Below are 27,941 nucleotides of genomic sequence, written 5' to 3'. Positions count from 1 at the left end.
AAAAATGGGACTCCGGCTTTGGTGTACGCCCTCGCGCCGTCCACTCCAGGGATGGAATAAAAGCCGACGAGGCAAGAGAATCCCTCAGCAAGAGTGATTGTAGGGCCAATGGAAGGAACTCCATATAAAGAGTTAGGGAGGATGTGGATAAGAAAAAGAGATATACGAACTGTACAAGTCAGAGGGCAAGAGAGTAGGAAAGAGAAAAGGAAGATCGTAGGAATCATAAGTTGTTGTACAAAGGCGAGCCTATGCTTATGCTTGCATTGCCGCACCCATCGCGCCAGGGAGATGAGCATCTAAATCCAAGCTCTCAATAGAGCGACGATTCTCACTGCTATCCCGGAAGAGGTTAGAGAAATACTTGGTGGCAACATCGCTCTCCTGCTTAATTTTGGTGACCTCTTGCTTTCGTCGGCCGAGATCCTCGATATCCTGAGATAAACAGGTCTGGAGATTGCCGGCAGGCATGCGCAGCATGCGGCGAACTTCAGTCGAGAGTCGGTTGGCATTTGTGTGGACATAGTCCATATCATCAAGAGTAGCGGCAATCTTGCGCGACAAACGTGGAGGAAGGGTTGTCGGGATGGAGCTGAGCACATAAGCAGTGGTCAAAACAGCTTGAATGAGGTTAGTATGTGTTTGATTCCTGCAAAGATAGATGAGAAATACTCACCAGCAGCAACGATACCAGGGAAGAACAACCGACGAAGGTTGTTCGGCCCAATGAGCTTGACAGCGCTGAAGGCACTATCCACCCAACTGAATCCACCCAATGCTCTACCACCCAGCACAGTAACCGCTGTCATGGCAACACCTGTTCCTGCCATCTTCTCTTGGCGCTCCCAGAGGCCAGCAATATCGAAGAAATCCCACAACTCAACTTCAGTATCAACTTGACGGCCAAATGTGTGGCGACGGCCGCGGCGGAACATCGCATCTGCGCGGAAGTTGAGTGGGGTGAATTTATCTTCACCAATGTGCAGGAGCCCGATATTTTGAATGAATCCGACTCCTTGAACAGTCTTCTCCCTGGCGTAGTCCTCACAGTTGTTAACGGCTAGAGCAATCTGATCTAACATTGCTAGCTTCAAGTCCTCGGCGTATTGGAATGCCGAAAACAGACCAGGATACTCGACACCAAGGTCGGCTTCAGAGACACGCTCGATTGTGTTGGTCAATGTTGAACGAGTGTAGTCATAGACATCATCACATGAGTCATCGATGGCCCTGTTGACACCCTCTGCGAGCTCTCCTTTCTTTTTCTTGCCATTCTCGAATGCGGGTTCAATTTCAGCCAGTTCATCCGTCACCCGCTTAAGCTCAGCTTGTGCGACATCACGGTTAACTGTGGCAAGGGAGGTAAGATCAGCCAGGAGATTGAGAAGATAAGTTCTGGCAGGCGCAAGCTTGGACCGAGAGCGCTTTTCAAGGACGAAACGTCGCAGAGCGCCCTCGAGATTCTCGAAATCCTGGAGTTTCTCTCGTTCTTTGCCCTTGCCCTTGCCTTTGGAATCTTTTTTATCATCCTCATCGTCAGAGCCACCATCACCTCCACCAGAGCCAGATTGCGAGATGGCGGGCGCAACGGGAACAGCATTGCTAGAAACGAAGTGAACCAGCTCAGCAGCCTCCTTGTATGTACGAGGACTGAGCTTGCCGATCTGATCCAAAATCATGCGTTCGCAACGTTGCTTGTCGCGAATTTGATCAAATCCGTTGACCACCATGAATATGTATGCCTTTTCATGTGCAGCATTCAGAATGAACTCCTTTGCAGACAATGTGAAATGGTTTGCGGCCGAGACTACAAACACAACGACGTCAATTTCCTCCTGGCGAGCAAAGACAGCGGTTGTTTTCAATGAGTCCGAGTTTAGGCCAGGTGCATCGATTAAAGCAATGTCAACCACACCATTGTTGAGGAGTGATTCATCAATGGACCGTACATCCTTGACGTAGACTTTGCACTGCATATACCTCGTGTTTTCGATGACGATATCTTCGAGTGCGGCGAGAGCATAGACATCAAAGGTACTTTCGTCATTGCGGTTATATGGCGTATTTTTGTGGACAGCGTGGACTTCTTCCACGCCGCAATTTTCACGGGCATCAAGAACCTCGCAGAAGATGCTGGTGCAAGGTTGCTGGTCCTCTGGCAACACCTTTCGGCGCAGAAGAGCATTACAGAATGTCGACTTTCCTGCATTCAAGTCTCCTGTAATCAGAACCTTGCTCGAAGTGTCCTCAATCCTGTCTCGCAGCGAGAGAAGATGCTTCATGCTTTGAGTGATCTTTCCATCCAATAAGGCGGCAATTGATGCCTTTTCCAACGAATGCACTAGCTCTGTTTGCGAAAGAGCACCGAGTTTCAAATCCAGTTTCAAGATAGAAAACTCCTGCGCAATCTGTGGGGTCATCAATCTTGGCTCTGTCATGACGCGACGTGGCGGCGAGGCACTGAATTCTCCCCTGTCTTCATTTCCGATAGTGGCTGCGCGTCTCAGATCGGGCCGGGGCGGAGTGCCGGGTCTGCTCTCGTTACCTCCTGACTCCGAATGAGTTTGGTACGGCGATGGACGATCCATTGGCGAGGAGGGCGTGTTCTGCACGGAGGGATAGTGGGCAGGCCATTGGCGGTTCATATCCTGGAGATCCTTCAAAGTTTCGATGGTTCGGGAAATCGCACGACCAAGCTGGGTTCGGTTCGAGTTGCTGAAAGACTGTAAGCCTTGCCGATTTATGACTGAGTTATTCTGCGGGGAGGCGAAACATACTACATGAGTTGAGAGACATGACTAGCAACCATTTGCTTTTCATGCTCAGCTATATCCCAAGGTCGCGTTAATTCAATTCGGTCCTCTCTTGACTGGAACATCATTGCACAGCCATCATTTCGTAGTCTCGAATCACGTACCCGCAGGATTCCACTCTCCTGGACGCGTGGGAGTATGCACCGGAGTCGGTCTATCCTCCATCAACCCTGCGCGCCAAGCCGCGCTTGCATCACCCTCCGTACTGGCATTCTCGGAAATGCTACCTCCATAACCCGAGTCCTGATTGAGCGAGGTCATCAAAGCCGTGGCGCTTTCCGAGGTCGAACCGTTGCCGACGGTCATGTACGTCGGCGGGGGACGAAAAAAGGATTCTTCTCGGGAAATTCTTCCTCGCCTGGGACTCTGGACGAGCCAGCTCTGGATGACGAGCCCTCACCGGGACAATATTCCTGACTCATGACGGATTAAACAACTTAACGTTGGGGGAAAATCCATCAAAGAAAAGTTGTGCTTTTGGTCGGTTGCTTATGAGAAGATCAATTTCTTGGAAGGTTTGATGACGTCGGACCAAAAGGGGGTTAGTGTGCATGTGACCCGGTATTGTTGTAATGCGCCCGTAATCTTACCATACCGCGGTTGATGTCACTGTTGCTACGCAGGCTCCTACATTGGACTGGAATTCACTCTCCGACTCATACTGACAGCCCATTATTACTTGCAACCATGAATGTAGGCTGCATATTACACCTTTAGATATGGCTATTTTACTCACGCGAGGTCTCTCAGATCGTTGAGTGGGCTTTCGGAAAGCGCATGACCCCCGCGGAGCGTCTGCGCAAACACCAGCGCGCCTTGGATCGAACCCAGCGTGAACTCGACCGAGAGCGGGTGAAACTAGAAAATCAAGAGAAGAAGCTAGTACAAGACATCAAGAAGAGTGCCAAAAATGGGCAAGTTGGAGCCTGCAAGATCCAAGCCAAAGACCTGGTTCGGACACGGAGGTCAGTTCCTGATGATTATTTCCTAATTGCTGTATCCTTGGCTAATTGAAGGACTTCAACAGATATATCCAGAAGTTCTATCAAATGCGCACCCAATTACAGGCTATCTCGCTCCGCATTCAGGTATGCGCAAACTGACATCTACTGCCCCTCTTGATGCCTCGATGCGCTGACTATTGTTGCCCCCAAGACCGTTCGAAGCAATGAGCAAATGATGCAATCTATGAAAGGAGCTACGATGCTTTTGGGTAGTATGAACAGACAGATGAATCTCCCGGCACTCCAACGGATTGCGATGGAATTCGAACGAGAAAATGACGTTATGGACCAGCGGCAAGAGATGATGGACGATGCGATCGACGAGGCCACAGGAATGGAAGGTGAAGAGGAAGAAGGTGAAGATATTGTGAAGGAGATTTTGGATGAGATTGGCGTCGATCTGAACCAGGCGGTTTGTAACCCTCAGCCCCCAACATCAGAAAGCGGACCCCGCGGGCTAACAGATCCAATCCACAGTTTGGCGAAACACCCGCAGAAATACAAAAAGCACCAGCGAATGAAACTCGGGTTGCGCAAGCCATCGGAGGGGGAGGCAACACGAGCGATGATGACCTCCAAGCAAGACTAGACAGCCTTCGGCGATGATTACGACTTTTCTCTTTGTTATATGTCATTGATGACAGGGGTCCTCATGCGGTCTGTTTCTTGAGCCCCAATTGAATTTATTTTGCAGTTCTTAGCATGCCTTTGAAAGATATTCCTAGTACCTACCAATGCATTACGTTCCAATATGAATTTGGTAGAAGTACTTAAACATATTTACATGAACCGAGGGTGTATGCCCGATGAGAATCAAAGGCCAAATACGGAGTATATTAATTGACATTGAAGAGTGCCTACTATCACTTTAAGTTGATGCCTCGTATCTCAATATCGCGCACCGTTTTCAACTTGTCGGATTGGAAACTTTTACGCCTTCTGAGAGGACAGAGCTTCCTCGTACACGGATCTTGCATCTGACGACGAGTAAAACTGATCATCTGATTAATTGGCACGGTTGGTGCGATGCGCAAGTCTTTTTCGGGGTAGTTTCCTTGCTGCACTTGGCCATGGAAACCCTTTACGACCCGTTGTCCTGTTATGGTCGTTGAATTTTTGGTGGCAAGGCCTTTTCAAAGGACGACCGGACTCGAGCTCTTCAGCAGACCACTGGGAATACCAGGGGAATGACGATAACTCTCCTATGGAGGGTCGTTCGGACGGGTCTCTGGCCAAATTAGCCTGCAGCATATCTCTGCAATCCTGCGAGAGGTGTTCGCTGATAGGTACATCCTCGTTAATCATTCTCTTGCGTCTACGTTTGATACCGGGATAACACGGGTCACCGTATGTACCTGCCCAGCGATCATACCAATCTAGTTTGTTTGGTACTGGCTCATCCCAGGGCCAGAAACCATGTAAGAAGCCGTAAACGAGCGTTGAATACTTCCACAAGCAGATTTTTCGTTCGTCGTTTGGTAAGTAGATGCTTCTGATACGGACATCGTTGCGGCCAGGATCTCTCCAATTGTCATATTTTTCTAGTTCGGTGGCTCGCTCAGGCATCATCTGATACTCGTGAAAAGTGATAAAATGGTCTATGAACCTGTGGAACCCCCACTGATCAAGTGAGAAGGTAGTCAGCCCGAAATCGATCAGTTGAACATTTAGGTTTTGGTCCATAAGATAATTGTTAATGGAGATATCGCCATGCCAGAGTCCCATGTCAGCCAATTCATTCAGAGCTTGAAGAAACTGAGCAGCAACTTTACAGCCCTCCAGTTCATTCAGTTGAGGCTCTTTGGTGTCAATGGACATAAGATAGTTTCCATCAAAAGCTGGAAAACGGGGGTATCGCTTTCGGAGGCGTGCTATACCCCCTCCCCTCTCGACCTTTTTGAAGTGTTCCTCGTCGATATCTGAAACACCTTCATCACTAGGATCAACGCAGGGAGTCATGAGGATCGCAGTGAACATACCGTGCGTGTAGACCGAGTCAAGATGCGGGAATCTGTCACTGCCATCAAGATAGATTAGAATCACTGCTTCTTCTGGTATATGGTGCTTCTCGTTGCTCGGTTCGTCGAAAGCTACCATCTCAGGTGTCCAGCGACGTAGGCGATCGTCCTCCCATTGTGTGTGATGCAGCTTAGACTTGATTGCGTATTGTTGGAGGTCCTCTAGGGGAGTACCGGGAGCACCTTTCTCTCGAGCAAGATAAGTGACGCCGAATGCTATAATCAGTTAGTATTGTCACATGGCCAAATCAAGAAGGGGTAATCTTACATCCTGCACCTATGATTCCATATATTTGTAGTCTCTCGAAGACATCCGGACAAAGGCATACAGACATGGCAGTGCTGCGTGCTGGACGAGTCAAAACACCCAAATCGTCATGTAAAGTGCAATTATGGGATTGAAATGCCTCGCTGTCGCATCTGTGACCTGAGTCGTCTCGGCAATTACATCTTGAAAAATCTTCGTTGTTTCGTCTCTTCAACGCTGCCCCCAGACGCTCTCGGATGATCTGACTCACCTGGGGATATTTCTGCGAGAGCGTGGCCCATGGATCCAACAGAACCGGGGCCATGTAGCCAAAGGCCGTTCCCTGAAAAATTCCAGGCCAAGGCCGCATGCGTGGGTGTTTCGCATAATTCCCCTGGACTGCGCCTATGTCCCTGCCCACCTTATGCTTGAACCCATAGGGATCCTGTGGATCGACGGTTGGTTGTGTGGCCATGATTCTAGTTGTAGTGTTGGAAAGAAGTGTGGTGGGAAGGCAAAAGCAACGGAGCGAAGGCCATTTATATGCACACCACCAAGAAACTTCAATGCATTTGTTCTCGACTGAACAAAGGATCTATCTTAGTTTCCGAGCAGAGTTGAAAGAAACCATTTCAAACAATCTCTTAATATGGAAATCCAACCTGGAGATCAAAGAGGACATGTCCTTTGAAGTACGAAAACGAAAGACCTCGTCACCTGGAAGAACACACGAGGTTCTCAAATTACCCAACACCCCGATGTATTATCAGATGATGCTAGTAGATCTATAAATACCTAATTAGCCAAAGCAATAACTCAGTTCGCCCGGGTAAACCTGGCTGCCTATCGCCTGCAGCTGAATGAGTCGCCGTTAGCAGGGGCCGCAGGGCGTACTCAGCCTCAACCCGGGTTGAGCGCAACGACCTAACTACTGCCCAGGATCATACGAGCCGCAACAGAGCCGCAACAGAGAGTATAGCGAGTATAGAGAGTATATAAATCCCTCTCCCTGGAATGATACACTTCACCAACATGCGACTTTCCCTGATCACCCAAAACGAAAAGATCTTTGACCATGTCTGCCAATGTCGACTCCGACACCAAATCGGCACAGCCTTCAAAGATCGAAAAGAGACCCCTTTCTGCGCCCAGGGACTTGCCAAATGTCCAGAATGCTGCTGGGGCCTCCGAACCAACTCCTACTTTTCTGGGATTCACCTTATACAAGGCGGATCCTATGCCCAACCAAACTCCAACCTGGACTTGCGTGGAACGCACCCCCTTGCATCTGAGTCAAGACGAACTCTCCAAGATGGTTCAGAAGCGAGCGAACAAAAGATCTGCAGCACTGCAATATGAAAGCGTGTCCTCGAATATCAGACGCGCCCATATAAATCAACTGATTGACGAACACAGATGCAATAACCCACTTGTTCAGTGGACCTGCGTCTACGTCAAAGAAGTTGCCAGACCATCCAAGGCCCGAAATGCTCGTCGGGGAGACTATGAGACAATTTCCATGGTTGTCATTATCATGCAGAGGCCTATGAAGTCTTCAGCTCATGCCAGGTCCCCCATGGGTGACATAGTAGATCTTGGGAGAGCCTTCCAACCCGAGTCGAAGCTTCCATCAATTTGGCCACAGCATGTCTCTCAGCCTGTGCCGCTGGGTCAAAATGGGAATATTTTGCGGTCTATGGCTCAAATTCCTTGTCAGCTGGCCTCAGTTGGGAACCTTAGCGCAGGAAAGCGAGAACCGCTTCGTGAGCTCACCCAGTCAACTGCCACTATCACTGATACATTGGTAAGACCGGTGCTCACTGCCGCAGACAGCGGTGACATGGACTTGGCACATACTTCCGATTCCGAGTCTTCATATGGAAGTAGCAGTGACTCAGATAGTGCATCCACCATAGTTGACCAGTCTGACGACACATCTATGACAGACGACTCAGATAGCATGGATACTGAGACTGAGAACTGCATGCCACGACCTAACAAGGCTTATCTTCGACTGGCTGCTAGTCCCCGCCGCCGCGAGGCGAGTCGTGGGCCTTCTTCCCGTCACGGGATTCAAAGCCGTGGTCTTGAGAGAAGACATGACAAGAGCTACTTCCTCCGCGACCGAGTTGAGGCGACTCTGATGAAGAGTTCTGTGCCAAAACGAACTGAGAGAGCTCGGTCTCGGGGTTCAGCATCTGGGAAAAGATATAAAATGCATTTGATCGACGACAATGAAGCTCGAAGCCGAATGCTCGACTATCGGGAAGCAAGTATTGGACAGCGGGAAAAGATGCTGAAGAGGACATTTTCAGAAGTATTTCAACTTGAATGTCGCCAGCCAGTGAAGGATACGTCGGCAGCATGCCGTTGTACTTGTCGTTGCGCCATCAAAAAGAGAGAAACCGTGTGACTGGTGCGCTCTTTTACCTTTACTTTATGAAATTGCTGTTTTCACTCTCTTCATCCACCAGAATGACTGCTCTACCAGCGCACAATCATTTTGAGACCAGATACATACCAACATGCCTTAATTCCCACCAGACTTTGTGAGCCTATGAGATCTTTCGGATAGCAAACAGTTCTTTTCGTCCAAATTGCCCATTTGATTCGCATTATACGTTTGTTTCGGCAGGTCCTAGCAATAGTCAATCCAGAAATTGAGAAGACAAGATATCTAGACAAAGTAGTGGATTAGAAATTTAGAATAGATACTAGAAATATTATGACTTCGATCATTCAACAATCTGCATAATTTTGGAAGTTCCCCAGTTTGCATTTCTATCAAGACTACTACACCTACGAATATTGATCAGTATATGCACCATTGAACGTTCGCAATAATCTACGAACACATAGGGATATATTTCGGTGAGGAAGTATAATGACCCAATGGGGCTATCCTTGTTGCGAATGACATGTCTGGACTCTTACTATATTAAGCTCGTTTTCGAAGATTTTCCACAGAACTACAAACTAGATTCCGAGGCTTTTTCCCTCTAAGTCAAGATAAACCAGTGCTATGATGAATGGAGGACCGTGAGTCCCCAAATCCCAGTTCATGAACATGGGATATGTCTCAAATCCCACATCATAGCGCATTCCTTCACACTCATCATTCAGGGCAATGCAAAATTACATGTGCTCATACGGAGTATAGATCCTTGAAACATGCCCTAGTTGAACTCGCTGCGGACTTCAGGGCGCCTAGATACATGCATAGGTACCAGATCTAACAGCACATCGATGTACTGCGTACGGAGGATAAGGTGACACATCAACGAAGCCCCGGTGATGCATCGAACCAGCCTTCACCGCTAATATGCCAACCCTTCGGTGAAGCGCTACAGTCACTCTAAGTAAGCCGGGGCTTGCCATGCTTCATTTTCATTATGCACTGCCATCCTACCAGTTGTGATATATTCCTGCGTAACCGATATAAGCGGGTGTACATAACGGCGTCATCTCACTATGAGCGAAGCTTTTTGTGAGGAAGTTCTAGAGCGACAATTCCATTACGAACTTGAGCCTGCAGGCTACGACTATGTTCCATATTCCTGCTGAGTTCGACTCTATGGAGCCACTTAAGAGATGGTTCATTCTTGATTTGGTTGTTAATTCTGGAGCTTCCCCACGAGGTGCATCTTGCGAGTCAACAAAACGAAGGATTGTGAGAGAATCATTGTTAATAGCAACCAGCCCAGCGTATAGTACTCTTACTGGTCTCGACAGAGTCTTCCTCGTGATCGATGGATTGAAAAAGTGAAGAATAGGGCTATCTCCTATGTTTGGGAAGGCAGATAGGAACAAAGTATGGTCGAGGATATGCGCAAGACAGCCAATGAGCAGTAATAATAAATGTTTATCTCCTATGCAATTAGACAACTTCACCCTCTAGTAAAGGCCCGTCTACGGAGCAAGCTGTACTGACTCACATGAAACTTGCCCAACAAATGCAGAGAAGTGCCATGAGGGATGCTAGAATAGATCTGAGAGAATACATCTCGGACTGCGCGGCAAATATATCACACTCAGTCCGCTACATAATATCCGATAGGAAATTCAGAAAAGATGATTTCTTCGATATCAGTCCGATGCGACTTAGAGATGCCCAAACGCACCTTGAGCCAATGCATCCGTATAGCGTGGCACCGCAAATCAACCTACCACAACAAAGCTCTCAAATCTTCCCCACACGAGTCTGATGGACTCAAGCCTGCTGACCATGAGCAATTTCAGCTGTGCCTGAGCACCCGATATAGACTGTCATCTATCTGATTGCTTGATCATATCCCCACGAGCCGACTAGGACGGCTCGGCGGCCTTTCAGACGGAGGAATTCCGAAAGGTCTCGTTGAGGTAATGGTTCCATCTCGGACTCCCCCAAGGAGCCGATATTCCATTCCTAATCGCTCAAGTCTGCTATAGTGGAGTCTGTGTAATCTGCTACAGATAAAATGATAACGAATATCCAAGGGCATCCTCGTCATGTCGACTCACAGATTCTCGGTCCAACGACGAGGGTGGGGTTGGATCCATATATTGATGCAGGGGTGGAGTATACCCAAGGACAACGGGCCATGAAAACCGACATTGTGATTCGGTATACGCACAGGGATGTAAAGCTCCAAAGCGCAGGGATCTGAGAGACCCAATATCGAGAAGTGCCACTGTATGGCACGGTGAGTGTCTCAAACCATCATGTTGTATAGAGCCGAGGACAGTGCATCCGGGGATCAAAGGCCGTGCGTCTCAAGTGCCAAGCCCAACAACATGCATCTTACTCCAAATAGGAGATCGGGTTGTAAAGAATGGAGGCATACTCCATAATGTGGGGGCCATGATGGTGGAAGGTCGGCAAAATGACCTGTCTTGCTGTCACTCCTAGACAATCATCACCCAGCAAAGCAATAGATTGTCAATTTCTATCATGAGTTGTCTTCTCCGGTCAGTGCAGGGAGCTAGAATGCCGGTATATCCCGAAGGAGACTGACGGAGATTGGACTATGGCCCAGGTGGATTCTCACCGATGTCATTGTTGACACCTGACAATTTAGGCGACGGCCATGCCCCTCCATTTACATAACTTACTTTCCCTTGTTCTTCCCCTGAGCTATTAACCTTTCTCAAACCTCTTTTCTCTTTCTTCACTCTTCATTCTCTTCATTCTCTTCACATATTCAATATGCCTCGCCAATTCTTCGTCGGTGGTAACTTCAAGATGTGTGTTATCCCGAGCTTCTACCCCGCGCTCTCAAAGCCCCTCCTTGCCCATACCTAATACCTACTCGTCTTGTAAAAGAACGCGCAATTGACTCTTCCAAGGAACGGTGTTGCCCAGAGCATCACCGACATCGTGAAAAACCTTAACAACGCTAGCCTCGACGCCAACACTGAGGTCGTCATCTCTCCCCCCGCTCTTTACCTCGCTCTGACCCGCGAGCTCGCCGACCCCAAGATCGGTGTTGCTGCCCAGAACGTTTACGACAAGCCCAACGGTGCTTTCACTGGAGAGATCAGTGTTGAGCAGCTCCGCGATACTAAGATCAACTGGGCTGTTATCGGCCACAGCGAGCGCCGAGTGATCCTGAAGGAGTCCGATGAGGTATGCTTCCCCGCCATCCTCGAACTGCCAACCAATCAGGAACACCACTCCCCAACGAAGTAGACACTAACTATCTCCAACTAGTTCATTGCCCGCAAGACCAAGGCCGCCATTGAGGGTGATGTTTCTGTCATCTTCTGCATCGGAGAGACCCTTGAGGTACGTCATTGCTACCCGGTTTTCCCATTTTCGTCCCGATTGTGGGTCATCGGGTCAAGACCGGCTATTAGTTTTCTGAATATATCCCGCTCACACCCGATTCTTTTGTAGGAGCGTGAGGCCGGCAAGACCATTGAGGTTGTCACCCGCCAGCTCAACGCTGCCGCCGATGAGCTGAGCAAGGAGCAGTGGGACAAGGTCGTCATTGCTTACGAGCCCGTCTGGTATGAACTTACCCCATTGCCTCTATATCAACATGTTATAGGCAAGTCTAACATATCGATTTAGGGCTATCGGTACCGGCAAGGTCGCCAGCACTGAGCAGGCTCAGGAGGTCCACGCCGCTATCCGCAGGTGGCTCGGCGAGTCCATCTCTGCTGAGGCTCAGGACAACGTCCGTGTCATCTACGGTGGCTCCGTCAACGAGAAGAACTGCCGCGAGCTCGCCACTCAGCCCGATGTCGACGGTTTCTTGGTTGGCGGTGCCAGCTTGAAGCCTGCCTGTAAGTTCATGGCAAATCATTCATCACAAAGCTTTTCGCCACATATACTAATCAACTTTTACAGTCGTCGAGATCATCAACGCCCGCATCTAAAGGGTTTCCGAACGAAACTAATACCCCCCGCCCCTCCAAATAGTGTCCCCCTATCAGCAGAGTAAATAGCTCTGTAGTGTTGGCATCAGATAGAAGAATCAAAACTTGAAATTTCAAGTACATTATCATGAATTTATGTACAATTCTGAAGTATATTTCGATGGTTTAAACCTCATAGTTATCATAGCCAAGTACGTAGCTGTTCCCCGAACCAATCAGACCGTATGCGGCTAGACGAGACTAAGGGGTCTAAAGAGCACGTAGCCTATGAAGAGTACAGTACCGAAACACCAACCCCACGCCAATACGACATTCCAGGATTCCCGCCTCCACTCTGGCCCGAGCCGCTGCCCGAAGCCGAAGAAACGGAAGGCGACAAAGAGAACGAGCCCGGACCCAGCCCGACGCCCGCGCTCACCAGAAGCTCCTTGACGCGGCCTTCCCAGAGCAACCGCACATTCCAAGATTGATCAATGCGAAGCTTAATGACAGAATCACTCGTCTCAACCTCGCTATTAGACTTTGAGCCCACTAGACCCTCGGGGCGAACCGGGTCCTCTAGAAGCGGAGAGGGAGGCGCTCCAGGCAGGGAAGCGCCGAAGTCATGCAGGCGCATTTTGCGGCGAGCCCATTCAAGATCGTCATCGGTAGGCTTGGATTTCGGGGTTTGGCGCCACAGCTCGCAGCCAGCGACCATTTCGCTTTCCCAGCTGTAGACGTTGAAGCCGAAGCGGGAGCTGAAAGCGAGATTGGGCGAGGCGCGGAGGGAGTAGGTTGTTGATAACGAGCCCGTGATTGGTGCCAACGTTAGAGTTAGTGTATAAGGGAAGGTGGAGATAGGCGTTGACGTGTTACAGCGTGGTGATGATAGTGGGACTTCGGTGGCTGCGGGTAGTGTGCTGAATCGCAGGCCCGTGGACATGCCAACCAATGATGAGACGGGAGAGTAGTATGCCTCTGCACCTGCAGAAAGGAGGGACAATGGCGGCGGCGCGTCGGCGGGAGTGTATCGGGGATCGGGGCCGAAATTCCAGAGTCCGCGCCAGCCGAATAGCGCATTGTCCGTGCTGAACAGGTACTCGTTGCTGTATTTGCCTGTGTCGTGGGATAGCTGGGTGAGCATTGATGCTTGCGGTGCAGATTTGGATTGCGGTGGTCCCTGGGTTGAGCAGACTGCTAGGGATAGCTGCATATTGGTAGAGATTCTGCGGAGAAAGAGCGCATATAGAGTGGTTGGAGGCGGAAGATGGAGAGAAGCATGGAGCAGAGTTGCTTTCCGCTCAGCCTCATTTTTCTTGCTGTTTTCTCCGTCTTTGAGACTTGATGGTTCTGTGCGACTCGTATCTTTGAGTCCTGGAATGCTCACGCCGTCTAATAGCGAATCCCATCCCCATGTCTGGATTGGGGCCGTGGGGGCCTGCACTTGTCGGTACCCTAGGGATATCTTTCGAAGTGGAATTGATGCACTTCCACTTGGCAAGTTGTTAAAGGGCACAGTACTAAAGAGATATGACACAGATCCATCGATCAGTCCCACGGTACCGAGTGTGTAACTGGTTGCGAAATGGGGGTGGACAACGATGAAAGGTGAACGCGCAATCGCTCCGGAGTCGAGAAGTCCAGAATTGCTGCCCCATATATGTTAATCTGGCAATTTCATTATCCTGCAAGTAGACTTTAGGAACCAACCAATTACATACATTGGGAGGTTGTGGTGAGTGCCGAGTACGAGTTGTCACGATTCCAGTGGGTCGCCTCGGCGAAGGATAGCTGGATATAGTCCATAAAGTCCAGCATTGTCCAGACACTGCCCTACAGGCGACAATGAGACTTGTACTGTGCAATCAAAGGAACATAAGAGGTCTTGAAAGCGCGCGCAAATGACGTGAATCGATCCTGAGATCACAGCTGATTGCCCCATTCAGGTTAGCGTTGGATAAGCCCGGCGGTATATTGATCCGGTTATCAGCGAAGAAAAAATGTCTGTGGGGGAAACATCTAACCTTCTGTTTGAAATCATTGAATCACCAATTCTTTTCATATAATTCACCATGCCTCGTTCAAAGCGTGCGCGCATCGTCCACGAGTCGAAGACTGCCAAGAAAGATCACAAGGAGCAGACCCGTCGTCTGTTCGCCAACATCCGGGAATGTATCGAAGAATATGATCACCTTTTCGTCTTTTCAGTCGATAACATGCGAAACACTTATCTGAAGGATGTGCGCACTGAATTCGCCGACAGCCGGTAAGCAGAACCCCCCAATCCGGTATTTTCTTGAGATATGGAATCGGAAAAAAAGCGCCTGAACACCAGCGGTGGATCCGATATCGAATATTGATATGCAAACCCTTTCAAAATCAATTGTCTAACAATCCTATCATTATAGTGTCTTCTTCGGCAAGACCAAGGTTATGGCCAAGGCTCTGGGCCAGACTGTCGAAGATGAGGCCGCTCCCAACCTGCGCAAACTCACTCCTTTCCTCACCGGTGCCGTTGGATTGCTCTTCACTTCCCGCACTTCGGAATCAGTTGTCTCCTACTTCGAGACTTTCCGTCCCCAGGACTTCGCCCGCGCTGGAACCGTGGCCACCCGCTCTTTCACCATTCCCAACGGTCTGGTTACCGCACGGGGCGGCGAGATCCCCACCGATCAGGATGAGCCCGTCAGCCACACCATTGAGCCCGCGCTCCGCAAGCTCGGTGTCCCCACCCGTCTGGTGAAGGGCAAGGTTATGCTCGAGCTGGTCGAGGGCCAGGAGGGCTACCCCGTTTGCAAAGAGGGAGAGACATTGGATTCACGACAGACCACATTGATGAAGATGTTCGGTATCACCTCGTCCGAGTTCAAGGTCGAACTTAAGGCCTGCTGGACCCGCAGTACCGAGGAGGTCAAGATCTTCGAGTCTGAGGGTGGAATGGATGTTGATGCATAGATGAGGATCTTCGTATTTTTCCGTTTTTTCGTTCTTCTTCTCTTTCCCATTCGGCTTCCGTGTGGCCGAAAAAAAGAACTCTGCTGGGCATCTTATGGAGTTTGGTGAGGGCGCTTTCTTTGCAAATATATTGAAGACTTGTGTTTTATATCTCTCTTTCTCTCGTCCTTGTCTGGGGGAGGTTTTCTCCCTCCTTCTGGATTATGAGCCTATGATAAGATTCAGATACTAGGTCGAAAAAAAAGTCTACAAATCTACCTCGTGCCTGGGCCTCACTCAATTGTAGCGGGAATTGCTATCGTATTACCTAGACTTTCACCTATCTAGCAAGGTACCTGCCTTCAGTCATTTCACATGGCCCTTACCTGGTCTTACCTGATGGTTCACCAGATTCCATTGCGTGCGGATGAGGACCAGCTAAAATACAAATACCTATCCTTGGAGAGTAAACAATATCCCGTTAGGGCCAAGGGGAACAAGGGGAAAAAACGAAAACTCAAACACATATGAAAAAAGATAACTCCCAGGGAAAATAGAGAACAAAGAGAACGGGGAATACAAGCACAGTTCATGAGACTTCCCATCTGCCAGGAAGTATGCGTGGACCAAGCAGGGAAGGTAGAGCATAAGTACTTCGATATCGAGTTTGAGTTTGACATCGCAGCTCGGGATGAAAAACATCGACAGTTGTAATCGTTATGACGGAATGAATGGCACATGGGCCAAGACCATGCCTGACACTTTTACCCTTACAAGAGAGTCATGAAAACTGGGCAAATCAGTGACAGTGATACCCACCAACAAACCAGGGCCAATGAGGATAAAAGAAGATCCGGGACAGTGAAGGTTTAGTATCGTCTCCTGGAGCGAGGATCATCAAATCCAGGCTCATCCTCGCGGTTTCGCTTGCGTCCGTACTCCTCTCGACTGGCATCCCGGCCGGCATCCCGGCCGCCGCCGCCATACCTGTCACGATCGCGATCCCGGTATCGGTCTCCATTTCGATCTCCCATGCCTCGGTCTCCCATGCCTCGATCTCCCGTGCGGTCACGATCACGGTCTCTGTATCGGTCGTCGCGGTCATAGTCGCGGCGGTCACGATCGGCATAGCTGTCTCGGGGTCGCACAGGTTCCGAATTGCTGCCAGTAACGCCACGGTCGAATCTACCACCACCACGATCACCACCACCGAAGCCACCTCTGAATCCTCCACTGCGTCCGCCACCGGGACCAGACGGTGCGTTAGGGGGGCTTGTCCACCGAAGCCGTTCCGGTTGCCTTGATATCCGATACCACCGCGAGGACCACCGAAGCGATCTCCGCCGCGGAAACCTCCACCACGGAAGCCACCACCTCCACCTCCACCTCTGCCACCGAAACCACCGCGGAATCCGCCTCCATACCCACCAGGTCCAGATGGTGCATTGAATCCAGGTCCGCCGGGGCGGGACGGCATGGCCTTGGTGTATCCACGTCCTCCGAGACCACCACCAAAGCGACGAGGCTTCCATCCCTTAGTGGTACGACCACGCTCGACATCTACCAAGACTCGTCGGTCTTTGATTCGGATGCCATCTGTTTCTTTGTAGGCCGCTGATATTGGGGAAATAACTGGTGTTAGCAATATATCTTACCGCGAAATCGCATAAAGGAGGTATTTTAGTGCCAACTAAATTGGTATGGTAGTGATACCTTTCATATCTTTTTCGCGCTCATACACGATGAAGGCATAGCCTTGGTGGGCTTTCTTTTTCTTGTCTGATACTGTATCCTTGACAAGGGAAATCTGTAATCAAGAGATTAGCATTTATAGGTAAAAATCACAGCCAAGTAATGACATACTCTCTCAATGGGACCGAAACGGCCAAACTCTCGCTCCAGGTCTGCTTCTTTGACATCATAACTGAGACGTGCAACAAAGAGAGTTTTGAAAGGATCACCTCGAGCTTGAGGATCTTTCTCAGGGTTGACTACAAGAAAGCACCATGTTAGCCAGTTGAAATTGAAACATATGTAGACACCAAATGGACTTACAAGTTTGTAGCTCTTCAGCTATTTTCTTCTGCAGAACATCCTTCTTTTCTGTCTTTTCGCGCAATTTGCGTTGCACCCAGCTTTCAGTTGCATTATAAGGCACCTCCTCGGCGAAGGCTTTGGCCTCGGCAAGGTACTGGGCAACTCCAGTGAGAGTGCTCTTTGGGCAGTCTCCTGGTGCGCGGTCGCTCGGAGGAATGTATCGAAGGGGTGGTCTGGGCTGGAAAAGCGCCAAGAGTGGCGGGGGTAGCTTGTCCGTCATGCTGAGTGATTCACTCGAGACGAACGAGACTGAGATGTGAGATGAAGACTAAGTGGAAGTCGGGCCCTCAGGAGTGAGAGCTTCGCGTCGCAGTTCTGGTCTTAGCGTCTGCCGAGGGGAGTTGCTGCAAACGCCATTGGTGACCTCGATTCACCGCCTTCCTGATCACGTGAATCCAGAAAATGTCCGGAGAACCGTCGCGCATTGTAAGCCACAGAGATAACCTAACTACTAACGACTGGAACGATGCCTCTGCGTGGAATCAGAACAACAACAGCAGCCAGGGTATGTGAATTCTAGGTCTCTGACGTTCAGCCGCCGAATTGAACCAGCTAACCTGCTTAGAACGGCGCCGGTGCCTTTATCCTACAATGCAAACGCCTTGACTTCCACTACTGCAACTCGGCAGGTAGCTCAAGGGGCATGGTGTACGTGGCTGTTGAATGATAAATGAGTTCTTTTGGCAATGTTCATACTAACATTGCATGCTATAGCGCTTTCCTGCAGAAGACCCTCCCCACCTTCGCCCGCGAAAACCCTCAGATTGAGATCCGTGTGTCTCCCCGACCCCAAAAGCACCCTCTGATCAAGGGCCTCTACATCAATGGCCGTGAGAAGCCCGTGTGTGTACGGAATCTTGAACCACATGAGATCCTGAAGAAGGCCATCCTTCTTAAGGAAGCCAGCGGAGAGAAGTTGAAGCGAACCAAGAAGCCGATCACAAGTTTGAACGAGAGTGTGCGTGGTATCTGGTCACCATATCACGGAGATTTGCGGGGTGTCTAGATGGATGCATTTTCCTTTTTACGGCTTTTGTTCTCTCAGCGATGGTGATTATCAGGTGTCTCCATCGCAACTGTACTATTGACCTGGGTTCCGTTTCCGTTCTTCATTCTTGTCTATTTGCTATCTGGAAGCCAATGGTTCTTTGAGCCTCTTTTTTTATGCATACCAAACTCAAGACTGCATCAATTCGAAGACAATGAGTCAGTCTGCCAGAGGATCAATTCGTAATCAGTATTCACGACCTGTACGTATTACTTGAGCATATCACTAGTTCATCCTGTGACAAATCTGCGAGACTGATGATACTAGAAGTTACTGATCCAGAGAAGCTCGTAATGTTTCTATAATACAAGATGTACCCACGTACATAATGTGCCAAAATCCCAAAACGCCATACATAGAAAGAGGGATTATTGAAATCATAAGTGTGTATAAATCATTATTAGACAATGCCTGCCAGTTCCATGCATATTGGGTATCAACGGAATGAGAAAGGGAATGGCCATAACACCAGAATGCAAATGAGTTGCCCGTGAAAACAATGCCCATGATAAATCTCATAAAAAAAGGTGGTACATGGAGGTCGGGGGGATGAGAGATTTATTACAACCTGTAACCTGGCACTTCGAGAATGGCTTGGTCTTGGACGCTGCCTTTTTGGACTTTGAAATGGCTCGGTTCCCAGCACATTCACCACAATAGGCCTAGGACAATTGTCAGTTTCAATAATTGATATATTCATCCAGGGATGCACAATACTCACATGGCCACATGGTTTTGCAATATAAATCTGTTGCTTCAGTCCCTCTCCAGCGCCAAGTTCTTCCTGGCAATTCGGACAGAAACCCACGTCATTCGCTGTCAAATGCCGAGAGAACCCATCCCCAGGGGGGCTTGGTGCTCTATACGAGCTTCGCCGTCCCCGGGGCGCCGACTGACTGGGAGGGTTATAGGGAAAGGCAGGAACGCCATAATTGAGCGTCCCTGGTAGAGAGGAGACAATCGAAATAAAATCATCTTCGGTAGGAAATACAGGTCTCAACACCCTTCTCGATGGACCATGGTCAAACACCCTCGGGCGTTGAGTGTGGCGACGATAATGCATCGGCATGCCATTGTTGTCTAGAAACCTTGGCACGGGTGGTGGCCGTCTGACGGTAGAAGTCCCAATGTACAGAACATCTCCACTGGTAGATGATATATCTACCGAATCACTGGGTGTCTCAGCTTCCAGATCAATCACATGGGGTTGTTCCGCCACAGGGGACGTGCGATTCATCAAATCTCGCGGAAACCGCAATGTTGGACGATGCGGATGTGGGATGTGTAGAGGCCCGGGAAATGATTGCGTATTTTCTTGTGGGGGAGATTCGGGATCCTCTGTTAGGTCGATCACGACATTGTCCGCGGGCGAAAGTGCTGCCGGTCGTCGATAATCGTATCCATCTCGATGTCTTCTGGGTGGCAATCGGGTAGGAGGAGGCCGAGGGTTTTCGGTGGGATGGGGATGGAAATGGTGCTGCCAGGCCTCATCCCCACTTCTATCATTTTCTGCAGCCATAACACGATGTGTTCGCTGAAAGTAGTAGGAAGCCTGTTAGTTAGGTTCTTGGTGATCTGATCGGGTGCCCCGCCCATTTCACGACGGATGAAGACTTACCTTAGTTCTGGCGCCCATAAACTGGACGCCAGGATGGTCACTCATTTCAGATCCAAGTAACGAAGGTAAAGACTGAAATGCTGCAGACGCAGGGGTAATTGAAGAGATCCAAAGAGGTGATATCCAATTCCGAGGATCCATCTTTGTTTCTAGGCCGAGTCGTAAGGCGGTCGGTTTCTGCTGATCATGGAAGGGCGGTCAAGACTCAAATCCCCGTTTTTGAAGGCGGTCTGGTGTTTTCTTGTCACAAGGCGGTGACGGGCTCTGATAAGGTATTCGTTGGGCCCAAAGATTGACTGAAGTAGAAATGAAATGGCTCCAACAGTAGCTATTTAAGATCTTTCTGAGGAGTTTGTCGCTGTGGATTGTAGCTAGTGGAACGTCAGCTTCATATGAATTAAAAAAAAATGTTTCATATCTAGAAGGTCACGGGTGCCGACATCATAGATATTACATGCAATTTTATAACGGAATTTACCTGTGAACGCTGTTGGATCAAGGGTAGCAGTAGATTGAAAACAAACACCAGTTGACGTTTCAGAATTTGGTCAGCACTAATATTACATTATTTTCCCCAGTGATCTCATGATTATGCTGCCAGCACCGTGATTGCACCCGCCTCATTCAATACGACAATACTCTGAGCAGCGGGACCCCAAGCGACAGAAGTAGCAGGGACTGCACGTCGCAAAGGTTCCGACCAAGCCTTGGCTGCCTTAGAATATTGCTGTACGGTAACGCCGCTAGGGCCACCAACCAAGAGGAATTGGCCACTGTAGTCCCAGAAGATCGAGTTGATCGGGCTGCCTGTATCCAGTACCTTGGTTTCCTGGGAGCTGCGTAGATCCCAAATTGATACAGTGGTAGACTCTCCAGCCACTGCAGCTAAGTAGGTTCCGTTCTCAGAGAAGAACAGGCATTTCACTGGACCAGACATCGCATAGTCTGCTGCAGAAGCACCAGTCTTGACATCGAAGATCTTGACTTTTCCGTCTGCGCCACCGGCTGCAATCAAGTGACCATCAGGGTGGAAGTTGGCAGAGAGTAGGGCTGGATGAGAGATTAGCATTGGATAATTTCTGTGTTCCATCTGGCGGTTCCTTACCTGCATCAGTGAAAATCTGGGAAGCCACAGTGTTCGTAGCGAGATCATAAATAACGTAACTCTTATCAACACCAACAGAAGCAGCAATGTCACCAGTAGCGTGGACAGTGACAGCTGTGACCTCACCAGCGTGGGAGTTGAAGCTTGCAACTTCGGCGCCGTTCTCGAAAACCTTCACAGATCCCGTAGATGAGCCAACAACGGCCTTGTTGCCTGCCCATGTCGCGCCAGTGACTGGGCCATCTGTCTTGAGAGTCTGCACAACGCTCTTTTGAGAGAACGAGTAAACACCAACCACTCCGTCAACTCCACCAACAAGGGCCAGGTCACCGGTTGAGTTGATGGATAGAGCGCGGCCACCGGGGTAAAGAGGGTCAGAGGTCTCAGTTGGGTTGAATGTGGAAATAGCCTCGCTGGAAGCCCAGCCCTCGGGGACTTGACGCTTACGGCGGGTCTTAGATAGCCTGTGAAATATTTAGTCGTCGACCCAAGAACCTAATGTAGGAGGCGTCAATTGTACGTACGCTGCCTGTGTGCTTTCGATCCGTTCCAACACCGCCTGGGGCAGTCCTGTGGAATCCACCTGCATAGCCTCGCCAGTAGAGCGGGTGGCACCAACAGAAACATTTGAAAGTGCTTCGCGGGCCTCGTCTCTCTCCTGTGTCAGACGTGCAATCACTCGTACAGCGGCATCATTCTGATAGAGCGCTGTACTCAGCTCGCGCCTTGTTTGCGCCAGGGTTTGTTGTAAAGTGTAAGATTCCAGCGCCAGGGCATCCCATTCTTCTTGGAATACGCTGAGCAGAGAGGGGATGGATGTAAGGGTAGGTGGTCGGGGTCGGACAACGCGTTGCGTCTTGACATCGATCAGGTCGTCGGTGCTGAGCTCCTCGCCATTTACAGGATCTTTGCCATGCTCTGCAATGTATGCCTCAATGAGGCGCTTTTCAAATACACTGCCTATTTGATTATGAGATGGAACTCCATGCGCGCAAAGCGATTGAGAAGACTTACCGCTCTTGGGAGACACGACGGGCACTTGGGGTGCCTCTCCGGAGACTGTAACGTTCAGTTAGAGAACCAAATTCAAATAGAACCCTAGAAGCGCAATAGACAGTAGGCTACTCACTAGCACAAAGCATGGTTAATTGAGGTTGGTTGATATGAGTTGATGGAGAGTCGACGCGGAGCGGCTCAATGGGACTTTTCGATGTGTCCTGTTGCGGACTAGCGTCTGGAGCTGCTGGGGCGGTGTGAGGGGGACGGTTATCCCGTGAAATACGAATCAGCACTAACTCTGGCTGGCGGAAAATCTCCCACCAGATGTCCGAGGGGAAGTTGAATGGATCCATAGCGGGCGGTGAATCGGGGCGGTATGGAGGTGGACAAGGGCGCTAACCATAGAAAGCAGGCGGTGTGACAGACAAGTCACGTGGAAGTCATAGGCAGATGGTCGCTATCCTCCCCCGTATGTAGCTCGGCTTGCGGTTTTACAAGTTCTCCATTTCTTGCTCTTTGCACCTAAATATGCTCTGTTTTTGTTTCTGTTTTTAACTCCTCTGATCATCGAAAGAGATGCATATTTCTTAAAAATCTACAGAACAGGGTGAGGGCAGCATAAAGCTTCAATTGAAAGCCCTAGTAGCATTGGTAGCAGATACAACAAACACAGTATCCCCACCATGCCTAAGAACCCGAAATTCGAATACGGTATGTTGCTGTTCAAGCTTGTGATATGTCTTCGGTTATTCTAACATTCTTTCCAGATGCGAAGCAGCCTGCATTTCTCCAAAAGCTTCGGGGCCAATATGGAGATAACACCGGTCGCTTAGAGCGACCGGCTCTACGACCAACCAGACTCAAAGTCAATAAGGATGATGGCGATGATGAGCCTACCTATGTTGACGAAGAAAGCAATGAGGTGATCTCCAAAGAGCAATACGAGGCACTTGTCAGTGAGAGCGCTCTAAAACAAGAGGACGAGAACGGTTCCTCAACAAAGGAGAAACCCACTGGCGATGAGAACAAGTCTCCTGAAGAACTTGCCCCCACCAAGCAAAGCAATCTTACTGAGGTTGGAGGCCAGAGGAAACGCAAACAGGCTAAGGTGGTAGGGGAGGATAAAGCAGAAGCCGAAGAGGCTCAGCCCAAGGTGGCGAAGAAATCAAAGAAGCCAAAGAAGATCAAGCTCTCCTTTGACGAAGAATGAAGTATTGACATGAAAGAAATACATTGTACATCACTCCCTGCACTACATGTAGCTTCTAGGTCGCCCAAGGGTGGATATCTGATTTACTCGGCGCAAGGCCTTGAGGACTCATAATGAGTCAATCCGGATTGTACAGCGTCATAGGTTTGGAGACCACTTTTTGGGGTCAATACCCGGCAATTAGAAGAATATGTATTAATATTCACACTCAATCAATAAAATATGAGAACACATAACTCAGTCCAAGTGAATGAATAATTAACGTGTTGTTCCAGGCCTGGGGGCACACATCTCTTTATCAGCAACTTTTTTGCAACTTTTTTTCCCCTTGCGGGATCCAGTCTCCCGGCTTCATTCTTTTACAAACAACCTGCTCTTGGTGCCAGTATCAGCCAAGATGCCTGTAGTTAATGTCGACCAGCTCGTCCGGCTCCAGCGGAAGCCCGAGGACATAAGAAATGTGCGTGTGCCCCTCCATCCTACTCTGAGGTCTGATGTCACGGCTTTATACTAATCTCATTCAGATCTGCATTTTAGCCCACGTCGTATGTGCAAAATTATCCTTATGTTTGAGAGAAAAGCAAAAAAAGAAATCTAATTGCCGATTTTTTTCTTCTATTTTAGGATCACGGCAAAACATCTTTGACGGACAGTCTCATAGCCACAAATGGCATCATTTCACCCAAGTTGGCGGGTAAGATCCGCTACCTGGACTCTCGCCCGGACGAGCAGCTCCGAGGTATTACAATGGAGTCTTCAGCTATCTCATTGTTCTTCTCGATGCTTCGCCGCCCAAGTCCGGAAGCTGCACCAGCCCCTAGGGAGTATCTGATCAACCTAATTGATTCACCTGGACATATCGATTTCAGCAGCGAAGTTTCAACCGCATCGCGTCTTTGCGATGGTGCAGTGGTTCTCGTTGATGCGGTCGAAGGTGTCTGTAGTCAGACTGTGACAGTCCTGCGACAGACGTGGGTCGAGCAGTTGAAGCCGATCTTGGTTATCAACAAGATGGACCGCCTGGTAACAGAGCTGAAGATGAGCCCTGCCGAGGCCTTCTCGCATCTTAGTCGACTGTTGGAACAGGTCAATGCTGTCATTGGCAGTTTCTACCAGGGTGAGCGCATGGAAGAAGATCTGCAGTGGCGTGAGCGTATGGAAGAACGTATCAATGCTTCTGCAGCTCGAGATAAAGACCCAAAGAAATCTTCAGCAGATGATGAATCGGCATCAATTATTACCGAGTCGACTGAGTTTGAAGAGCGCGACGATGAAGATCTTTATTTTGCTCCTGAGAAGAATAACGTCATCTTCTGCAGTGCTGTCGATGGGTGGGCTTTCACTATCAGACAATTCGCTGCCATTTACGAAAAGAAACTCGGAATCAAACGCACCGTCTTGGAGAAAGTCCTTTGGGGTGATTATTATCTAGACCCTAAGACGAAACGTGTCTTGGGCGCAAAGCATCTTAAGGGTCGAGCTTTGAAGCCCATGTTCGTTCAGTTGGTTTTGGATAGCATTTGGGCAGCCTACCAAGCTACCACGGGTGGTGACAAAGGCAAAGGGTGAGTAGACAACGAGATCAGTGATCCTATCGATGCTAATACCAATATTCGCTAGGGACCCGATCTTGCTAGAAAAGATCACCAAGTCACTGAACATTAACATCCCGCCATATATCTTGCGTGGACGTGACCCCAGGAACATCATGAACACATTGTTCTCTCAATGGCTGCCGCTATCTACCGCATTGCTGGTTTCCGTTATTGAATATCTCCCCAGTCCCCCGGCCGCCCAAGCCGCACGACTACCGGAAATGATTAAAACATCACCTGGCGCTGATTTCATCGCCGATGATATCAAGAAGGCCATGATTGAGTTCAAGACAGGGCCCGAAGAACCCGTCGTGGCATATGTCAGCAAGATGGTTGCGATCCCGGAGAGCGAGCTTATGGCTAGTAAAAAGCGAACCACTGGCACCATGACCGCAGACCAAGCTCTTGAGATCGCTCGCCGCAAGCGAGAGGAGATTGCAAAGATGCAGGCAGAGGCCAGCAATGGAAAAGCAGATGACTTTGAACGCATGACATCGATGTTCGAAACCACCTCACTGATCACCGAGACGACGGATGAACCAGAAGAAGAGCATGTGGAGAAAGAGGACCCCGATCACCTTATTGGATTTGCACGTTTGTATTCAGGAACCCTTTCGGTTGGTGATGAAATCTACGTGCTCCCGCCCAAATTCTCACCGGCCCACCCGCACGCTAGCCCGGAGCCAAAGAAGGTTACAGTCACGGACCTGTACCTGATGATGGGTAGAGCCCTTGAGCCTCTCCAGTCCGTGCCAGCTGGTGTGGTATTTGGAATTGGAGGTCTTGCAGGCCATGTGCTGAAGACAGGCACACTCTGTAGTCGACTGGACGGAAGTATCAACTTGGCTGGTGTATCGCTGAGCATGCCGCCCATCGTCCGAGTTGCGCTGGAACCGGTCAACCCTGCCGATTTGAGCAAAATGGTCACTGGACTGCGACTGCTTGAACAAAGTGACCCCTGCGCACAGTACGAGGTGCTTCCTAGTGGTGAACACGTTATTCTCACGGCAGGTGAACTCCACTTGGAGCGTTGTGTGACGGATCTCCGGGAGCGGTTCGCACGTTGCGAGATTCAAACCGGCGAGGCTATCGTCCCTTATCGTGAAACTATTGTTCATGGACCCGAGATGGCCGCACCTAAAAACCCAGAGCTTGGACGTGGAACCGTTCTCACCGTTTCCGCTTCGAAGCAACTGACGCTTCGTCTTCGTGTGGTCCCAATGCCAGAGGCCGTGACTGAGTTCCTCTCCAAACAAGTTAGCACGATCAAGCAGCTCCAATTGGAGAAGCGCTCAGAGACGGAAGGCAAGACAGATACCGAGAATGCAACCGAAGGTGCCATCGACGGCACTGGCGAGGCGCCCGAAGGCCACATTCTCTCCAAGCAAGAGTTCCGCGAAGGACTCGATAAACTGTTCGACGACGAGATCAAGGAAGACAAGGAACTATGGAAGAATGTCGTCGACCGAATCACTGCCTTCGGACCCCGAAGAGTCGGACCCAACATTCTGGTTGATGCAACAGCAGTCAATACATGCGAGAAATTGTAAGTCTGATTCCGAACAACGCTGCATCTGTCCGTTATATCTAACATCCACTCTCTAGCTTGGCCGACGATATCAAACAACAGATCGCAGCTGATAACCAGCAAGCGCTCCTCGTGCGAGACTTCAACGACAAGATCGCCTATGCCTTCCAGCTTGCAACAGGCCAAGGACCCATGTGCCAGGAGCCCATGCAAGGCGTGGCCGTCTTCTTAGAAGATTTATCCGTGCAATGTAACGCAGGCGACGAACTCGACATGGGCCGGTTGACGGGCGAATCAATCAGACTAGTCCGCGAGGGTATCTCGGCAGGATTCCTGGACTGGAGTCCTCGCATCATGCTCGCAATGTACAGTTGCGAGATTCAAGCGACAAGTAAGTGTTTCCTCCTCCCATTTCCTTCGTTATATGCGATAATATCATCTTCAAACCAAACCCGCAACTAACATCTCATCTTCACTCCCAAAGCCGAAGTCCTGGGCCGCGTCTACGCAGTCATCACCCGTCGCCGAGGCCGTATTCTCTCCGAATTAATGAAAGAAGGCACACCTTTCTTCACTATCCTGGCCCTCCTCCCCGTAGCCGAGTCCTTCGGATTCGCCGAGGAGATCCGCAAGCGCACATCCGGCGCCGCACAGCCCCAGCTCATCTTCGCAGGCTTCGAGGCTCTCGACGAGGATCCCTTCTGGGTGCCTGCCACCGAGGAAGAGCTGGAGGATCTGGGTGAGCTTGCTGACAAGGAGAATGTCGCGAAGCGATACATGGACGCCGTGCGCAATCGGAAGGGTCTGGTTGTTCAGGGCCGGAAGTTGATTGATGCAGAGAAGCAGAAGACATTGAAGAAATAAGGATTCCGGGTATAGTATCTATTCTGTTCAGAGTTCAAAACTGGAGATTTATTTGGCATTTCATTTGCGTTGTGAGATTTCAAAAAATAGATGTACGAAATATGAAGTATTAAGTCTTTTATGGAAATGTCACTCCACAAAACAACTGTCGAGCTCCACTGAGTAGACTTGAGCATGACAGATGAGATAATAGGAGGGTCGCAGAGGATGAGAGTCCCCCGCGTGTTTCTCGGATGAAAAACTTCAATCTTCCTCTCTTGACAAACACAGTCCGACATGGCATAGGTCTCGACCGTGTATACTAAGGAGGATTACCCGGTAGGGTCTACGCTTAGCGGCATTGGCGCAGCTCTACTTGGAAAGACAAGCGAAAGAGATGAACGATCAAGAGCGGTGCACTGCGAGGATCGAGAAAGTGGGAATGGCGGAAGCGACATGAGCTTTTCAGCCATGGTTCCGTGGGGTATCTTTATTCTGAAGTCGTTATCAATGTCAATAATACACATGACCAGGAGTACACAT

General features: G+C 49.6%; 13 protein-coding genes across 13 annotated transcripts; 7 read left to right on the top strand and 6 right to left on the bottom strand.

The window, feature by feature from the left end:
• Positions 1-255: 255 nt before the first annotated feature.
• N7457_004485 (mitofusin) lies at positions 256-3,119 on the bottom strand (the record flags this gene model as incomplete). The annotated part of the gene is made up of 4 exons (XM_057175530.1): positions 256-620; positions 677-2,715; positions 2,778-2,826; positions 2,918-3,119. 4 exons carry the CDS (start codon positions 3,117-3,119, stop codon positions 256-258), a joined length of 2,655 nt encoding a protein of 884 aa, XP_057032577.1.
• Positions 3,120-3,500: 381 nt separating this feature from the next.
• N7457_004484 (ESCRT-III subunit protein DID4) lies at positions 3,501-4,423 on the top strand (the record flags this gene model as incomplete). The annotated part of the gene is made up of 5 exons (XM_057175529.1): positions 3,501-3,506; positions 3,531-3,778; positions 3,841-3,901; positions 3,969-4,229; positions 4,295-4,423. The coding sequence occupies 5 exons, from the start codon at positions 3,501-3,503 to the stop codon at positions 4,421-4,423; spliced, it is 705 nt and encodes a 234-aa protein (XP_057032576.1).
• A 399-nt stretch (positions 4,424-4,822) lies between these two features.
• On the bottom strand, positions 4,823-6,557 carry N7457_004483 (Protein kinase domain-containing protein; the record flags this gene model as incomplete). The annotated part of the gene is made up of 2 exons (XM_057175528.1): positions 4,823-6,051; positions 6,104-6,557. 2 exons carry the CDS (start codon positions 6,555-6,557, stop codon positions 4,823-4,825), a joined length of 1,683 nt encoding a protein of 560 aa, XP_057032575.1.
• Positions 6,558-7,157: 600 nt separating this feature from the next.
• On the top strand, positions 7,158-8,495 carry N7457_004482 (uncharacterized protein; the record flags this gene model as incomplete). Its single annotated transcript, XM_057175527.1, has 1 exon — positions 7,158-8,495. One exon carries the CDS (start codon positions 7,158-7,160, stop codon positions 8,493-8,495), a length of 1,338 nt encoding a protein of 445 aa, XP_057032574.1.
• Positions 8,496-11,267: 2,772 nt separating this feature from the next.
• Positions 11,268-12,442, top strand: N7457_004481 (triose-phosphate isomerase TPI1; the record flags this gene model as incomplete). The annotated part of the gene is made up of 6 exons (XM_057175526.1): positions 11,268-11,305; positions 11,408-11,687; positions 11,772-11,846; positions 11,958-12,070; positions 12,135-12,349; positions 12,414-12,442. 6 exons carry the CDS (start codon positions 11,268-11,270, stop codon positions 12,440-12,442), a joined length of 750 nt encoding a protein of 249 aa, XP_057032573.1.
• Positions 12,443-12,707: 265 nt separating this feature from the next.
• N7457_004480 (mitochondrial distribution and morphology protein 10) lies at positions 12,708-14,239 on the bottom strand (the record flags this gene model as incomplete). Its single annotated transcript, XM_057175525.1, has 2 exons — positions 12,708-14,070; positions 14,139-14,239. The coding sequence occupies 2 exons, from the start codon at positions 14,237-14,239 to the stop codon at positions 12,708-12,710; spliced, it is 1,464 nt and encodes a 487-aa protein (XP_057032572.1).
• A 254-nt stretch (positions 14,240-14,493) lies between these two features.
• Positions 14,494-15,376, top strand: N7457_004479 (ribosome assembly factor MRT4; the record flags this gene model as incomplete). The annotated part of the gene is made up of 2 exons (XM_057175524.1): positions 14,494-14,687; positions 14,830-15,376. The coding sequence occupies 2 exons, from the start codon at positions 14,494-14,496 to the stop codon at positions 15,374-15,376; spliced, it is 741 nt and encodes a 246-aa protein (XP_057032571.1).
• An 848-nt stretch (positions 15,377-16,224) lies between these two features.
• N7457_004478 (U1 small nuclear ribonucleoprotein 70 kDa) lies at positions 16,225-17,672 on the bottom strand (the record flags this gene model as incomplete). Its single annotated transcript, XM_057175523.1, has 5 exons — positions 16,225-16,342; positions 16,504-16,969; positions 17,069-17,162; positions 17,219-17,346; positions 17,411-17,672. The coding sequence occupies 5 exons, from the start codon at positions 17,670-17,672 to the stop codon at positions 16,225-16,227; spliced, it is 1,068 nt and encodes a 355-aa protein (XP_057032570.1).
• Positions 17,673-17,918: 246 nt separating this feature from the next.
• N7457_004477 (mitochondrial 54S ribosomal protein mL43) lies at positions 17,919-18,458 on the top strand (the record flags this gene model as incomplete). Its single annotated transcript, XM_057175522.1, has 3 exons — positions 17,919-17,957; positions 18,018-18,100; positions 18,167-18,458. 3 exons carry the CDS (start codon positions 17,919-17,921, stop codon positions 18,456-18,458), a joined length of 414 nt encoding a protein of 137 aa, XP_057032569.1.
• Positions 18,459-18,936: 478 nt separating this feature from the next.
• Positions 18,937-20,259, bottom strand: N7457_004476 (putative RING finger domain protein; the record flags this gene model as incomplete). The annotated part of the gene is made up of 2 exons (XM_057175521.1): positions 18,937-20,052; positions 20,119-20,259. 2 exons carry the CDS (start codon positions 20,257-20,259, stop codon positions 18,937-18,939), a joined length of 1,257 nt encoding a protein of 418 aa, XP_057032568.1.
• A 448-nt stretch (positions 20,260-20,707) lies between these two features.
• N7457_004475 (WD repeat PRP19 family protein) lies at positions 20,708-22,575 on the bottom strand (the record flags this gene model as incomplete). Its single annotated transcript, XM_057175520.1, has 5 exons — positions 20,708-21,168; positions 21,224-21,687; positions 21,748-22,183; positions 22,238-22,282; positions 22,353-22,575. 5 exons carry the CDS (start codon positions 22,573-22,575, stop codon positions 20,708-20,710), a joined length of 1,629 nt encoding a protein of 542 aa, XP_057032567.1.
• A 330-nt stretch (positions 22,576-22,905) lies between these two features.
• On the top strand, positions 22,906-23,432 carry N7457_004474 (DUF4604 domain-containing protein; the record flags this gene model as incomplete). The annotated part of the gene is made up of 2 exons (XM_057175519.1): positions 22,906-22,933; positions 22,990-23,432. 2 exons carry the CDS (start codon positions 22,906-22,908, stop codon positions 23,430-23,432), a joined length of 471 nt encoding a protein of 156 aa, XP_057032566.1.
• A 397-nt stretch (positions 23,433-23,829) lies between these two features.
• Positions 23,830-27,419, top strand: N7457_004473 (GTPase RIA1; the record flags this gene model as incomplete). The annotated part of the gene is made up of 6 exons (XM_057175518.1): positions 23,830-23,892; positions 23,957-23,977; positions 24,057-24,997; positions 25,053-26,573; positions 26,633-26,946; positions 27,040-27,419. 6 exons carry the CDS (start codon positions 23,830-23,832, stop codon positions 27,417-27,419), a joined length of 3,240 nt encoding a protein of 1,079 aa, XP_057032565.1.
• Between the last annotated feature and the right edge of the window lie 522 nt (positions 27,420-27,941).

This window comes from Penicillium paradoxum (assembly GCF_028828445.1).
Source record: "Penicillium paradoxum strain IBT 22861 chromosome Unknown utg000004l_segment0_segment0, whole genome shotgun sequence".
Taxonomy (NCBI): Eukaryota; Fungi; Ascomycota; class Eurotiomycetes; order Eurotiales; family Aspergillaceae; genus Penicillium; species Penicillium paradoxum.
This window is presented reverse-complemented; position numbering and strand designations above follow the sequence as displayed.